Raw genomic sequence first — 16,321 nt, 5'->3', positions numbered from 1 at the left:
GTGTCAAACTCATTTTCACCCAGAGCCATATCAGCATCATGGTTGCCTTCAAAGAACCGAATGTAACAGTTAAGGAGTAGTTGTATTTATACAGTCCTAAAATTATTTTGGCCCTTTGAAGTCAACTGAGAAGCTGATGTGGTCCCCAATGAAAATGAGTTTGACACCCCTGCTCTAAGTAATAAATGTCCCTGTACTTCAACAGGCTTCAGTGGAGTTCCGCTTCTTATAATCAAAAGATACCTTACTACCTCAAAAAATTAAAAATAGAACTGCCTTATGACCCAGCAATTCCACTTTTGGGAATTATCCAAACAAATCTGAAACACTAATTTGAAAGAATGTATGCACCCTTATGTTAACTGCATCATTATTTACAATAGCCAAGATGTAGAAGCAGCCCCAGTGTCCATCAATAGACAAGTGAATAAAAAAGCTGTGATACACATAAAGCTTCACCCTTTTCAACAGCATAGATTGACCTGGGAACATTATGCTAAGTGAAATAAGCCAGTTAGAGAAAGACAAGTACCATATGATTTCACTCATATGTGGAATCTAATAAACAAAATGAACAGGCAACATAGAGACTCATAGAGAACAGGCCCACAGCTGTCAGAGGTGGGGGCTTGGTAAGAGTGAGTAAAAAAGAAAAAGAGAAAACAAACATAAATAACATAGTCTCTTCCCTCAGGACTCTCTACAGAATAATTGTGGAGAAAAGATCTACCAAAAATATGTAGAAATAAATAAATGTAATGTTAGAGGAAACCCCAAGACAATTTTTAAAATATAATTAAAAATATTTCATGACCTTTCGTTTAAAAAAAACAACAAAAAACCAGTCCTAGCTGGTGTGGCTCTGTGGATTGAATGCCAGCCTGTGAACCAAAGGGTTGCCAGTTCAATTCCAGGTCAGGGCACATGCCTGGGTTGCGGGGCAGGTCCCTGGTGGGGAGCATGCGAGAGGCAACCACACATTCATGTCTGTCTCCCTTTCTTTCTCCCTCCCTTCCTTTCTCTAATAAATAAATAAATAAATCTTTTTTAAAGAGACCTTAATAAGACAATTTCCATCTTACTTACTATTCCTTGTATCCTTGTTGGCTTCTCCTCATTTTCCCAGCCTAAATATAATTGTGGAATGTTCCTTTCTATATCCTAGCCCTAGAGGGCTTACCTACTGCTATGGCTTCAACTGTTGCCTCCAACAGAGGCTTCCAAACAATCCAAATAAGAACAACAGCCTCCACTTTGCTAAACTTAACCCGTCTTGATCTTCTTGCCAACCTGTGGGGATGTATTATTGCTTACATGTTACAGAAACTGAGGTCTAGAGAAGTTGAGTAATTGGTCTAAGTGTACATGGACAACAATTATCAGAGCAGAATATTGAATCCCCATGTCAATGACCTTACCCTCATAACCCCAATTCAAGTTCCACACTTCAAACTACCAGCTGTACACTAACACTGTCATCTCAAACTCAACGTATCTAAAATAGGAATATCCCCTGCTCCTTGCTTTATTTCATCCCCTTACTTTTTCTAATCACTGATGTCACAACTTAAAACTTATCTTGCACTTACTCATGGAATAAGTATTTAATAAATACTTATTGTGTGTTGTAGGTACTAGAAATGCTTAGTGGTGAACAAAAATAAGCATGTCTATGGAGCTTATATCCCAGTAAAAGAAGATATACAACAAACATACATCAAATGCTAATAAGTGCTATGGAAGCAAATAAAGCAACCAGCCAGTGGAGAATGGGGGCCCTATTTTATAGAATAGTCAGGGAAGGGATAGATCTTTGATGAGGGGTTATTTGAGCTAAGACCTAAAATAAGTGAGGAAGTAAGCCATACAAAAATCTTGAGGAAAAGCAAAGAGAACACCAAGTACAATGCAAAACCCTGGCCAGTTTGAGAGACAGCAAGGAGGCCAGTTACTGGGGAGTGAGGAGTGGGGAGTGGGGAGTGGGGAGTGAGGAGAAGGCAAGGCCACAGACATCATATAGAGCCAGGTTACTGAGGGCCTTATGGGTTAGGACTCTGGATTATTACTAAGTTACATAAGAAGCCAGCAGTTCGGAGTAGAGAACTGATAATAAATTGACTTGTTTTAAAAGGATTACTTTACTGTGAGAAAGAAAGGTCAAAGACAAAGGTGGAAGCAGGGAGGGTGACAGAGATTACTACAATAGTGACCAATAGGTAATGGTGAGAGTGGTAAGAAGTGGTAGAGTTATGGATTAAAATTCAAATAAGATTTGCTGATGGATTTGACATGGAAGAGAAGGACAAAAGAGGAATCGAGGAATAAGTCTTTTAGACTAAGCAGCTAAAAGATTTGCCATGCCCACCATATCTGATCAGTTATCAAGATCTGTGGAATCTACTAGGTCTCTCACATACATCCCTTCCTTGTATCTTGCTGCTTCCCTATGCATGGCACGTCTTTCTCTTATGCCTGCACTGCCTTTAACCCAGCCCTCCAACTGGTCTGTTTCTTTATCCTCTCCCTTCTTCAATCCTTCTTACATACCATTCTGAAATTAATCTTCCTTAAATATCACTATATCATACCATCAGCATTCTACCTCTAGAAAGACATACCTCCTGCCATGCCTTTACTTCCAATGCCTATGAAATACCAATTCGGTTTCTTTCAACTCCCAGATCCGATTTTGTACCCTTTCAGAGGTCTTTGACCACAGAACCTCTACTGATTTTTCCCTTCCCTTAACTCCTGTTACAGTTTAAAAACTGTAACACTTCTGTGGCATTTGCTATTACCAACAGCAGTATTCTGGAAGTCTCACACATACTCTTAACTCTGCCCTGACCAAGTGTATGTTTTTTCTAGGTAGACTTATATAGAAACCCCACTTTAACTTGTGTCCATCAGAGTGCACTATATCTAGGGGCTAAAACAATAAATGAATGTCTTTATGATTTGAATTAGAAAATGCAAAATAAAATGGGATAAGCATTAATAAAGGCTATTTATCACACTGGAATTAGTATTTTTCCTATGTAAAAATTAGCTTAATCACATTTCCAAATGAATGCCCCTTTCATTTTATTTTGAATTATTAAAAACATTTGAAAGAAGCCCTGGCTGGCGTAGCTCAGTGGATTGAGCGCGGGCTGGGAACCAAAGTGTCCCAGGTTCGATTCCCAGCCAGGGTACATTCCTGGGTTGCAGGCCATAACTCCCAGTAACCGCACATTGATCTCTCTCTCTCCCACTTCCTCCCTTCTCTCCCTAAAAATAAATAAATACAATACTAAAAAAAAGTAGTTTCTTAAAAAAAACAAACAAACAAAAAAACATTTGAATGAAATAGGAATAAAGAGCAATGTATCTCATATACATTTAAAGAAACTATCAGTAAGAACACTGTATAAAATAGATTCAAGGTAAAGAAAAACCACTTTAAGGAAAAATACTTAAGAGGGAACACAAAACAACCATTGGTTCAACCACTTAAAAAAATTAGTGCTTCTGATTAACCCAAATATAACTGATTAGGAAATTCCTTCCTTAAAATTAGCCTATGTTATTTCTCAAAGTAAACTGAATTATCAAATAGATATACCTTATTCAAATATTGTGCTATATAACCTCTTCCACAACCGACATCCAAAGCAAGGGGAAAATCCCTAAAAAAACAAACACAGAAGTTATGTTTTGTCTGTAACAATACAGTCTATAAAATAATGATGAAGATCTAATTTTTCATTTGTGTGTGTGTCTCTCTCCTTTTTTAAAATATATTTTATTGATTATGCTATTACAGTTGTCCCATTTCCCCCTTCACTCCCCTCCACCCTGTCTGTACACCCTGTACACCTTCTCCCACCCACTTCTCCCCGCTTTAGTTCATGTCCATGTGTCACACTTATAAGTTCTTTAGCTTCTACATTTCCCATACTATTCTTACCCTCCCCCTATTTTCTACCTACAATCTATGCTACTTATTCTCTGTACCTTTTCCCCCTCTCTCCTCCTCCCACTCCACTGTTGCTAACCCTCCATGTGATCTAAATTTCTGTGGTTCTGTTCCTGTTCTAGTTGTTTGCTTAGTTTCTTTTGGTTCTGCTTTAGGTGTGGTTGTTAATAATTGTGAGTTTGCTGTCCTTTTACTATACATGTTTTTTTTAATCTTCTTTTCTTAGTTAAGTCCCTTTAACATTTCACAAAATAAGGGCTTGGTGATGATGAACTCCTTGAACTTGACCTTATCTGAGAAGTACTTTATCTGCCCTTCCATTCTAAATAAAAGCTTTGCTGGATAGAGTAATCTGGGATATAGGTCCTTCTCTTTCATAACTTGGAATACTTTTTTCCAGCCCCTTCTGGCTTGTAAAGTCTCTTTTGAGAAATCAGCTGACAGTCTGATGGGAACTCCTTTGTAGGTGACTGTCTCCTTATCTCTTGCTGCTTCTAGGGTTCTCTCCTTCATTTTTACCTTGGCTAATGTAATTATGATGTGCCTTGGTGTGTTTCTTCTTGGGTCCAACTTCTTTGGGACTCTCTAAGCTTCCTGGACTTCCTGGAAGTCTGTTTCCTTTGCCAAAATGGGGAAGCTCTCCTTTGTTATTTGTTCAAATACATTTTCAATCTGTTGCTCTACCTCTTCCCCTTCTGGTACCCCTATAATTCGGATGTTGGAATGTTTAAAGATGTCCTGGAGGTTCCTAAGCTTCTCCTCGTTTTTTTGAATTCTTATTTCTGCATTCTTTCCTGTTTGGTTGTTTCTTTCTTCCTTCTGGTCCACTCTATTGTTTTGAGTCCCACTTTCCTTCCCATCACTATTGGTTCCCTCTGCATTTTCCTTCATTTCTTTTATGGTAACCTGCATTTGTTCATCTAATTTGCAACCAAAATCAACCAATTCTGTGAGCTTCCCGATCACCAGTGTTTTGAACTGTGCATCTGATAGGTTAGCTATCTCTTGGTCAGTTAAAAGGATGAGTCCTGGGGCATTGACTTGTTCTTCTGTTTGAGCCCCCTCTCTCTCTCTCTCTCTTTTTTTTTTTTTGGTCTGGTCACTGCTGTTATGGTGAGGGGCAGAGCCTTAGGTGTTCACCAGGGCTGGACACCCCAGTCACTAGATTGTGACATTGTATGTGGGGGCGGGGTCAGGAGTAAACAATGGCGGTAGCCTCGTTCTCTTGGGACCTCAGTCTCTTCCCTGGGATCCTGGGTTGTGCGCTCTGCTCTGGTCCACAATCACCGCCTCACTGGGTCTGCCAGCTGCTGCTTTCGTACCCAGGGTCCACCCGCCATGATCTTGCGCACCCCAGATGCCTTACGTGCTCCCAGTTGCCTTATGTGCCCAATTCTCTCTGTTCTCAGTGCCTGGACCTGCACCTGGCTGCTCATCTCTGCCCCTCCTATCAGTCTGGATGAATGGGTCTACTTCAACTTCCTGGCTGTCTGATTTCCATTCAGATAAATTTTTTATCAGTTCTGGGTGTTATTCTGCCTGTAAATTGTTGTTGTTCCAATCTTGGTTGTGTGTGGAGGTACGGTGCGTCCACCTATGCCTCCATCTTGGCCGGCAGTCAGATCTAATTTTTCTTATAATTTACTAACAATTAATTTGAAAGTGAATGCAACTTTTAAAAAGTTTTATCATCTCTCTTTTCTGCCTTTCAAGTTGTATGTACCAGAAAACATACCAGACAGAGAAAGTCTCTCTGGTCTAGTCATTCACAGGAACTCAGTCAACTGGCTTTCCATAAGGGTATTCCATGATATGGATTCAAGAACAGATTTAGAGGGGTATTTTAATTTGATAATATATCTGGATAAAGAAAGAAGTTAACATGAAAACATTCCACTTATCAGGAATGTATTATTACTACTTCTCAATTTTGCTAAGGCAGCAGATAACTTAGATATCATGTAAAATACCATGAAGTATCATATGCTAAACTAAAAACAAAATACCAACTAAATAATAGTTTACTTTTATTGCAGTCTTACCAGGTTTAGCAGTATGCTAAGTGTTGAGAGCTAAGTAAGTCAACACAAAGTCATTCAACTAAAAAGCAGTGATCAGAATATGAATTCAGTTAGTTTGAATCCTGAACCAGAACCATTATCCCCTATGCTATGCTGTCTCCTCTAAATATATCATGTCATACTAATCAGTACACACATCTAATCGTAGGCCATAAGTTTATGAAAAATTTGTGGCAAGAAAACTTAAAATGTTATCCACTAATAACACTTTCCTATTAGAACCAAAAAAGTCCCTTCTCAGGTTTTTAAAGACCTATTTCAAAAATATAGAACATCAATGAGGCAGGAGATAGAATAGGAATGAGGAAGTTCTGAGACACTGCAGCTGTAGTCAGTCACTCGGCATCCTGATTTCTGAGAATCACCTTGTGACACTTGGCAAGGAGTCACACTGGCACACCAGAGCTTCAGTAGATGGCAATGTGCCTTGTTATCCTAAATTAGCATTGCAGTCTCTACCCGCACCTGGCCCCCGCCCCCGTGTGGGCAATCAAGGAGAATTATGGGACCCAATAAAGCTTGCACCCTTTTGGCAGAAGGGGGCCATTCTCTGATCAGAGGTGGCCTGCTCCAATATCTCAGGAAATGTACTTTTCTTAATAAATCTAGGTTGCTTCTCTTCTTGCTTCGCTTAACTCTGTGCAGTCTGTTCAATTCTTTGTTCATAATCACCAAAAGCCTGGACCCCGTCTCCATCTGCAACACCAGTACACAATTGGAGAACCACTGGTGAGAAAGAACCATTTATTTACCTAATACCATCTACCTTAATTGTGAATACAGGTGGTGTGGCACCACAAAGTACACAGACTTTGCAATCAGATTGACTTGAATTAGAATTCCGGGCCTGCAATTTAATGGCACTGTGACCAGAGACAAGTGATTTAACCTTGCTGTACCCCAACCACAAAATGTAAAAGTTATCATCTCTCTCAGAGTTGGTGTGAAAATCTTAGGAAATAGTGCATGTAAAGTATTTAGCCCAGCACAAATGCTCACAAAGTTATTCTGACTTATTACGATCATTGATTAAAGCAATATTAAGCGAGCCTCAGATAACACAAATAAGACATTTAATAATCTGTGGGGGTTAGTTTTTAAAAATCATCGTAAGATCAGTACTGCAATATAAACTACTCTTTCTAATAATAGAACATTAGTACAAGGACATTTAGGCTGGTGTTTTAAATAACTTAATTCCCAAGAGTTACTATTAGTTTAAGACACGCTTTTGGTCATTATCGCAGTTTTCTCCATAGACTATGTTTTGTTCAGTAGTAAACTAAAAAAATTGTAAAATTTAAACTGATTTGGAAAATTTGTTCTATTTATTAGCTCACAGATGGCCTAAAGTCCAGACAAATAAGTGACCACAGTATAGAGAACTGACTATTTAGATCTTTAAATAGTGGAACTAATGAAACAGATGAAATGGGGGTGATTATTTGCAACAATAAAGCTTTCTGTTCTAACTTTATGAAATTAAATCATCCTAACACTTTAAGTAGCAAAGAGATATCTCAAATATGATTGAGTCTGTGATTTTACAAAATCCCCTTTTTTTAAACAAATGTAATAAATTCACTCCTTATTTGTCTAATTTAATGCATATCTTTTTTAAAAAAGCGAAAAAGTGATTTACTAGTATCACAAAGCAATTCTACATAAAGCTATTATTTAACTGTAGTTTTCACCATGTAGTTATAAATGTGAATCTGTAAAGCTTTCCTTAAGCCTAATACAGAGCAATAAATCCATTAAGGTTTTAATAATTACTTGAAGAAAGTATTCTTTTCTCAAATCTGCCTTTATACAATTATCATAGAATACTTACTGACATTAAGAATACTTAAGATAAAATGGCCAAAGTTTCTTACAGCCTGATTGGGAAACAAATCTAGGTAGACAGAGTATTCTTTGCTTAGATGGTCAAAGATTCTGTTATTAATTTTAGTTAAACTTTGAATGCCAGATTTAGTAAATATTATAAATTCATATGCAGTTGATTCTTTATCTCCACTTTTGGAGCTATCTTCCCACTACTGACTTTTGGCTAAATCAAGTGGATCAGTCAGTCACTCAGGTTTGGAGCGAAGCTAAGCATGTGCTTCCATTCATTCTTTCTGTACACAACAGTGAAGAACACTTGCTCTTCCAGACATGAAGACAAGACACTTACAGAGGGATTAAAATCACTAACCCTGGTAATAAAGTCCAGATTCTGCCATTCCAGATATCGAACTCTCATCACCTAATTTCTCTAGTCTCCAAAGTTAATTGTACTTTGAAGTTATGTATTTATCATCACCTACCTGGCTATGTCATATACACGATCTGCAATCCGACTGCCGACCTAAAGGATTGTAAGAGACAATGATGTACACAAATTAAGATGAGTATGTTTAACAGAGAAATAACACTCTTTTTCCAGTATTCAACAACCTATGGGTTATTTATGTTTCAACATATTTGTAAGTACTTCCTTTTATCCCTTTTTCAATGTGACCACAGTAATTTCTTTTCAAATTCTAAATAGGAACATATGAAATAAAAATATCCCAGGAAAAAAACTGCAGCAAATTACTTAAGAAGTCAATTTAAAGGAAATCAAAACCAGACATATTCTACATATCTCCATTCTCTCTCTGTATGTATATATGCATGTATGTATGTGTACATATGTATATATGGCCTTTACATTCCATCTGCTATAGGAGCACAAGGATGAAAATCAATAAGAACATAACAGGCACATTACTGTCCACAAATATTAGGATGAAAGTATATAAAAGTAAAAAATTATTTAATTAGCTGGGGTATATTACAGATCAATGTTTAAACTTAATCGCTTAGTTAAAAACTCTATTATTTGATGACTATTTATAAATTTTGTGGAATTCCTAAATGAGTAAACAACTTTTATGGGAAGTTATTTGTCAATTAGAAAAAGTCAGCAAATCTGAAGAAACTGCACTTCCCATCCCCTTCCCAATCCCACTTTAATTTAAAAGAGGTCATAAGGTAGGTGCCTCCTTTGCTAGGCCTGCTTCATCTGACAGGAATAGATGTGGGAGTCTAGTATTCCCCCCATTCTACTCATTCTCTCAGAAACATCCCAGAGTTTCTAGTAGGACCAGAAAATTCAAGACATATGTGTTTCTGTTTTTTTTTGGGGGGTATAGCAGAAATCTAGTTTCCTAGAGTCTACTTTGTATACCATGTCTAATATTATAAAAAGTACTCTCATACACTTTACTTCTGGTCTGTATACTGGCCATGACGCAGTCAAACTGTAATCCAGGATTACAGGCATCATGATCCCTAAGAACAGAGCCAATCATCTGATCAGGCCAGGGCTTGCACATAGCTCTGTCCAAAGTGGAAGCTCAGTAAGTGTTTGCTGCATTGGCTTGATCTTCAACTTCACTCCACCTCTGAAAAAACAATTACTTAGGCCTGGGCTCAGTACTGCCTGTCCAAAGAGTAGAAACCCTCAGTCTCTAGTCCACCTGGGCAGAGAGGAGAAGGTGTCTCGAAATCACACAAACAAACCAGAGATCTTAACGTATCTTAATTTGATCTTCCTAAAAGAAAAACCAGATTCTATCACTACACTGCTTGAAACCATGCAACAGCCTCACATTCCTCTACAGGAGTGTTGGCCAATATAATAACAGTAAGAACCACATGTGCAATTAAAATTCCTGGTAGTCACTTCACATTAAAAGGAAACAGGAGAAATTAATTTTAACATATTTGTTTAACCCAATATATCAAAAATATAATTTCAACATGTAATCAGTAAAGTTATTAGTGAAATATTTTACATCCTTTTTCACATTAAGTTACTGAAATACAGTGCATTTTATACTTACAGCACATCTCAATTGAACTAGCAGCATCTGAAATGCTCTACAGGCACATGTGGGCAGAGATTACCATATTGAATGGGCAGCTGAGATGAAGAAAATCCAAAATTCTCACCGCTTAGGGATCTAATAACCTGGGCCCACCCTGACCTCCACTCCCCCTTTCACTGTAGACCTCAACAGGGTCCTTTTGGCCGCAGAGACTCTGCATTTGTCTTTCCCCTTGCTTATAAGGCTTTCCTCCCCAGACGCCAGATTTCAGCGTGGCCAATGCCTCATCATATTGTCTGCCTGAGTGGCCTCCCTGACCATTGCGGTCACTATACCACTTCACTTTATTATCTCCACTAACTTCTTTAGCTGACACCACATTTTTGTTGTTGTTCGCTGTCTCACCTCCCACAAGAATGAAACCTCAAGAAGGCAGCGGACTACTCTGCCCTAGACATAAGAAGGTAGGAAGGAAAGAAGAGAGGGAGAGAGAAAATGAATGAATGGCACCTTACAAATATCCGAGCCCCTTCCGTGTATTACAAAAGGGATCCAGAAAGGAAGGGCGCTTCTCAAGGACACGCCGCGAGGTGAAGTCCGTGGGAGCTTGGCCGGAGCCCCGAGACCCGAAGCCGAGGCTCGTGATCGCCCTCCAGCGCTGCCCCGCGGACTCACCTCCTCCCTCACGTAGTCAAACTTCTTAGGGTCGGGTTGCCGAGCCGCCCAATTCTTCTGCTTCCTCTTCAAATCCCGGTCGAAGATATTTAGGGCTCTGGGCGAGGCGCTGCCTGGCGAAGAAACGCCAGAGGCAACCTTTCTGACTCCAAAGTTCTTCCCCGGGACCCTCACCGCCGGAGATCGGCGCCACTCGAGCCAGAGCCGCGTCAGTCGCATCTTTCCGGATGAGGGCTCTTGATGGCGTGGCTACCGTGCGCATGCGCCACCGCAGATTCGGCGACTACGCAAATTCTTCGCCAAGAGAAAGACGAAGCAGTTTGGCCCATTGCGCGTGCCATCGCGGCGGAGCGTCACGCGGAGGATTGTGGGTGCCTTCCCACGTGAGACTCGGTGAAGGCTCCTAGGTGAAGGCTGCAGGTTTCAACAAGGTCTGTGAAGGGGGCCGAACCAGTTTCTGACAGGAATCGTGAGGGTCGCGCGGTCTCTCCTTGCGTTTTTGGGCTTATTGTTCGGACCTTATTGACCCTTATCAGAGTCATTTCGAGGGACCTCAGTCCAATAGCAGCGTCCTGAGGTTTGGAAGCTAGGGTGACCCTCGTTTCGGGACCATCCTGGTGTTACTCACTTTAGAGGGTGGATAAAAGGGGAGGGTGGACTGCGAAGATGAGGGGGAGCGTCGGAGGTGAGGTCTGGTCGCCTGCCACCCTCTGAATATCTGACTTTTGTTGAGTACTTTGGTTCTAAACGTGTATGTGCGTTGCCTCTGATAGTTGTGATGAGGTGGTACCTACCTCCTAAGGCTGTTAGGAAGGCTAAATGCTTTAACACATCTAAAATTCTTTGAACACCAACTGACACGCCATGATTAATACTTTTTGATGTGCAACTGGTTTATTTAAACCTTTGATTTTTCTTGGTGTATAAAATTGTTTTCAATTTTTAAGAAAAAAAAATACAGCCTCATCGTCGAGGCTTGCTTTTGAAACAAAGTACCACTACCCTGTTTGATTACTTTTTGCTCCTAATAATCGGCGACTTTTGACTGCCAAAATCAGATCTAGAGATACTAAACCATTAAATGACTATTTTCAAGAAACAGTATTAATTGTATACACTCGTATTTCAAGATGTTTAGGGGTGGGAATCAGCCCATTTGAGCCTTGGTCAATTTTAGAATAATAAATTATAGGAACTCGTGATATTTATCAACTAGAGTGAGACTTCATCTGCGTTTTGGAGGATGGTTGGATCTAAAAAGAGAAACTTGTGAGCTACGTCTGACTTGATTTTGGTCTGTTTTGTTATGAGACTAGTCTTGTAGAATTAAAGGCTGTTTGAAGTAGCATGAGGTAAGAATTAACAGAGAGTAGGACCAGATTGTGAAGGAAAAAATGAGACCGGTTGAGGCTTGGGGATTCTTAATTACATTAGTTTTAACTTGTAATGCATACAGGTATACAAACAAGTACAGAAACTGAGTGCAGTTGGCTAGCAAGCATTATCCCTGGAATTCTGCTTGTTTTTGCCTTAAATTTATTTCTTCGAATGCTCTGTAACTGAAAGACGATACTCTTGATAGTTTTTGGTTTTCTGCATGTGACTCAGAATAAGTTTCTAAATGAAATTAGACTCATTACCTTTATTTGCATTTAACTTAAACTATATTGTGAATTAATATTTTTCCCAAAACATTTTACTTAATTATATTAATACCTCTTCATTATTGTAACATTTGTTTTATTTTTCAGTATTTGGTTTCTTCAAGTATTTGTCCAGTAAGGCACTTAAAAATGGCATTTAAACAAGAAATAATGAGTGACCAGCGGTTTAAGCGGGTTACAAAGGACCCAAGATTTTGGGAAATGCCAGAAAAGGAACGAAAAGTCAAAATTGACAAGAGATTTCGAGCAATGTTTCATGACAAAAAGTTCAAGCTGAATTACTCTGTGGATAAAAGAGGACGCCCAATCAACCACAGCACTACTGAGGACTTGAAACGTTTTTATGACCTTTCAGATTCTGATTCAGATCTCTCTGGTGAAGATAACAAAGATTTGAACCAGAAGGAAATAAAGAAGAAGAAAAAACAGAAAAATGAAATACAGTCAAAAAATCTAGTTGAGAAAACGAAAGAAACCAAGAAAATTAACCAAAAGGATTCTGGAAGTAAAAACAATTTAGATAACTTGGACATAATTCAGAAAATGAAAATCTGCAAATCGAAGAAGATGAATTCAAAAATAAGACCCAAGAAAGATAGTGAAGAATTTATAACAAAAAGTACAAAACAGGAAAAAAATAATATTCAACATAATACACACTTGTGTCCCAAAGGAAGAGTAAGGACAGTAGACTCAGGCACTTCCGAAATTGTGAAATCTCCCAAGATCAAGTATTCTGAGACAAAAAGAGAAATGCAGTCAGGTTTGTTGGAAAAAAATTAAGGATTCCTTGGTATTATTTATATTTATTCTGATCTTTTAAAAATGTAAATATATAGTATTTTTATATTGTATGAATTATCAAGTGCTTATTTAGAAGTATAAAAATATAAAAGAAAAAATATATAATCACTATTTTTGATTTGGTGCTATAATATCTAGAAGAGATACAAAAATTTGAGTCTGGAGGTTAAACAATAAATTTGGTTTGTGATGGGCACTAGTGAAAGCTGTATTCTCTAATCAGATAAAGTGTTAAATGTTCTCATCAATTGATAAGAGTTGTGCCTGAAAAAGGTGATAGAGTTGGGTACTCATTCACTATTTCATTCAGCTACTTTTAGTAACTAGTATTTGACAGACAGAACATGAGTAAGACATGGTTCCCTTCTCAGGGCTACTGTTAGCACATATAATGCCTGTGAAAATTAAAGAAAGGTATGCCCTTTCTCAACACACAGAACTTATAGTTTGGGGAGGGAGAGCATCTTTAATTGAAGCAACATGTTCTTTTTCCTTGAGCAGACACTTAACCTTCCTTCACAGTGTGTGGCTTGGTGGGTGTAGTTTGGTCTTGATTTTAGCCTATCTTACCCGTTTGCAGATCATCTAGTGCAAAAAACAGCTTGGTAAACCATGCAGGGACTCTGTTGAAAGCAGCACTTCCAGTCACCCCAGTAAATTCAATTAAAAAAAAAACTGTCCAATAGAAATACATAATTTTGAATTTCACATTAAAAAGTAAAAAGATGCAGGTGAAGTTAATTTTATTAACACATATTTAATCCAGTATATCAGAAGTTATTTCAATGTATAATCAATATAAAAATTAATGAGATACTCTTGTTTCATTCTTTTTCATACTGATCTTAAGTTAGATGAGCTACATTTGAGGTGCTCAATTGGCTGCTAGCTACCATTTTGGACAAAGATCCATAAAATATGTTCAGCAGAGGAGTATGAGAATTCTGAAGAAGTTACTCAAGATATCAGAAAAGTTCATAGATGAAGTGTTATTTTGGTAAGGGTTTGGAAAAATTAAATTTGGAGATAAAATTTGTGGAGTTTTCTACATGGAAGACTTTCTGAACAAAGATGTGGTTAGGTATAGTCAGAGATCAGTATCCCCATTTGATTAGATAATAAGGTCTCTGAAGGGGTGAGTGAATGATACAGCTAGAAATGGCTGTTTGGAACGAGATAGGACATTTGATTCTAGTTCATATTTACATGTTTACTAACTTTATTAAAATGTTGTGTTACCTCTAGCAGCAGGATGTTTTGAGTTTAGTTGTTGCTGATCATTGATGTTGCAAACGAAAATTGGTGATATTCAGATAAGTCAGACAAAGACTGATTTTGATTACAGAACCAAAGTAGGGTAGGCATCAGGAAAAAGCAGAGAGAAGTCTTCACAGGCTGAGATCACATTGTGAAGGTAGGAAGTATTGGGCAGTGGAAGAGTTCTATATAGCAGGGATTAGGGTGTCAGAGGTGGAATCACATTCCATTTATAGTGGAACCAAGCAGCAAACAAGTATAAGGAAAAGGGATAGGAGTCTACTGAAATTGGAGAATAAGATCAAAATGAGAATAGCAAGGATGGTTTGAATTTGTGAGGTAAGTTAATCTAGCAGCCTTTAAATTTCACTAGCTTTAGGGCACTGGATTAATACAACCATATGATATTGGGATTGATTTTATAGAATCTTTTTACATATCTATCTTTAATTTTCTCAATAGCCACAAGAAATTAATATATATTAATCAGAAAAGAGGGCTGAAGTGATTTATTTGAGGATACACAGATCTGAGTCTGCAACTCAAGTGTTTGAATCTTTCTACCCTGCCACATTGCTTCCTGTAGTTTAGAAAAGGCATTATCTATAAGTAGAAATGAAGGGACTCCATGTATGACCTTCTTTCATTCATTGTTGATTCTTCAATTGTCATTCAAGCAACTACTGTATGCCAGGATTTTTTTAATAGCTGTTAAGTAAAGGTGATGTGAGGAGTTGCAGTGTGTTATTATGTATCATTTTAAAATGTCCACGCCTAGCACTTGTACCCCTAAGAATTTATTTAAAGCAAGTAATTGGGTATGTGTGCAAAGAATATGCATTGTAGCATTGTTTTTACATTTAAAAAATGTAACAGAAATTATTAGGGGGTTGATTAAGCAAGTTATAGTACATCCAAACATGACTATGATATATGCAGTTTTCAAAATGGTTACAAAATAGCATAAATTGTATGACCAGCTACTTAAAAATCAATCAGTGGATATATCATAGAAAACAAATTTAGGGAGTTATCTACCGAAATAACTATCCAGTTATCTCTGAATGAAAAATAGCTAGTCATCTTTTCTTTCTTTAACTGTATTTTCTTTAATTTTCTTGAAATGAGCATTTATTACTTTTATAATTAGTTGGGAAATGATAAAGCATGTTTTTTTCAAGTAGCTGGATAAGTAGTAGTGTTTACAATCACTGCTAGAGCAGTACTATTTGAGAATAAAGGTAATTCCACATCATCTAGCATAAGGCTTTGTACATGGTGGGCTCTGAGGAAAAATTTAGTGAATACTTCAAATGTATTTGATATTGTCAAAAATACTAAATCTCTTTAAATCTCCCATGTATCACACCCAATGTTGGATAAGTAGTACCACTGTCATGTGAAAAGATGTCATACATAGGATGGTACTCAAAAATATGTTTATGTTAGTAGTCATGTATTTATATCAGCATCTTAAAAAAATTGTAAACACTGCATTTGTGAGTTCAGGGATATTTAGAACAAAGGTAATATTTAAAATTCAATTTAAATATTCAATTTAATGAAAAATATGGTGATACGCAAACTAATGCTTGAGAAATATTGAAATAGTAGATAGAGCTAAGTCCTCAAGGTCTTATTTCTGAGCATATTGATTAAAAGTGAATGCTGTAACATTCTTTCACTATTATGGTTGTGTTTTTCCAATCCAATATACAGAACTTATGATAATGCCTGTTTTTTTGTCTTTTTATATCTACTGGCTAGTTATATTTTATTACTCCCACTCTCTTGTGGTTCTAAAAGCCCATTTCCTACTTTTCCTCTTAAAAAAACTTTCCATTTAGTTTCAGGTCATATGTCATTTTTGTGAAGCCTTCCTTATTATAAATACCTCTCTACAGGCAAATTTAGATGTGTCTCTCTGTGGTGCTTTAGAATATAGCTTCATAAATTAACAAATGATTTCTTTTTGTTTATGAACTCATTAAGAGCATGAGATCATATTACAAATCATCTCTC

At 37.6% G+C, this 16,321-nt stretch overlaps 2 protein-coding genes across 6 annotated transcripts in view; one reads left to right on the top strand and one right to left on the bottom strand.

Moving 5' to 3' along the window:
* The window catches only part of NDUFAF5 (NADH:ubiquinone oxidoreductase complex assembly factor 5), a 39,385-nt gene extending 28,567 nt beyond the window's left edge, over positions 1–10,818 (bottom strand). For 3 of the 5 annotated variants that reach the window (XR_006785038.1, XR_006785039.1, XM_045833411.1), the window contains exons 1-3: positions 10,575–10,818; positions 8,352–8,392; positions 3,605–3,668 (exon numbers count right to left, since the gene is read on the bottom strand). Coding sequence is in view for 1 of the 5 variants with exons in the window: in XM_045833411.1 (XP_045689367.1) it covers positions 3,605–3,668; positions 8,352–8,392; positions 10,575–10,793 (324 nt within the window). In the remaining 4 variants the exon portion in view is untranslated. Of the gene's footprint in view, positions 1–3,604; positions 3,669–8,351; positions 8,393–10,409; positions 10,549–10,574 lie in introns of those variants that run through there. The other 2 variants (XM_045833416.1, XM_045833417.1) reach the window with 2 other exon arrangements.
* A 137-nt stretch (positions 10,819–10,955) lies between these two features.
* The window catches only part of ESF1 (ESF1 nucleolar pre-rRNA processing protein homolog), a 67,896-nt gene continuing 62,530 nt past the window's right edge, over positions 10,956–16,321 (top strand). The window contains exons 1-2 of the mRNA XM_045833678.1: positions 10,956–11,005; positions 12,326–13,001. Coding sequence (XP_045689634.1) covers positions 12,368–13,001 — 634 coding nt within the window. The 5' untranslated portion in view covers positions 10,956–11,005; positions 12,326–12,367. The remainder of the gene's footprint in view (positions 11,006–12,325; positions 13,002–16,321) is intronic.

This window comes from Phyllostomus hastatus, unplaced genomic scaffold (assembly GCF_019186645.2).
Source record: "Phyllostomus hastatus isolate PE091 unplaced genomic scaffold, TTU_PhHast_1.1 phas_contig_17, whole genome shotgun sequence".
Lineage (NCBI taxonomy): Eukaryota > Metazoa > Chordata > Mammalia > Chiroptera > Phyllostomidae > Phyllostomus > Phyllostomus hastatus.
The sequence above is the reverse complement of the archived record's forward strand: the minus strand, read 5'-3'. Positions and strand labels throughout refer to the sequence as shown.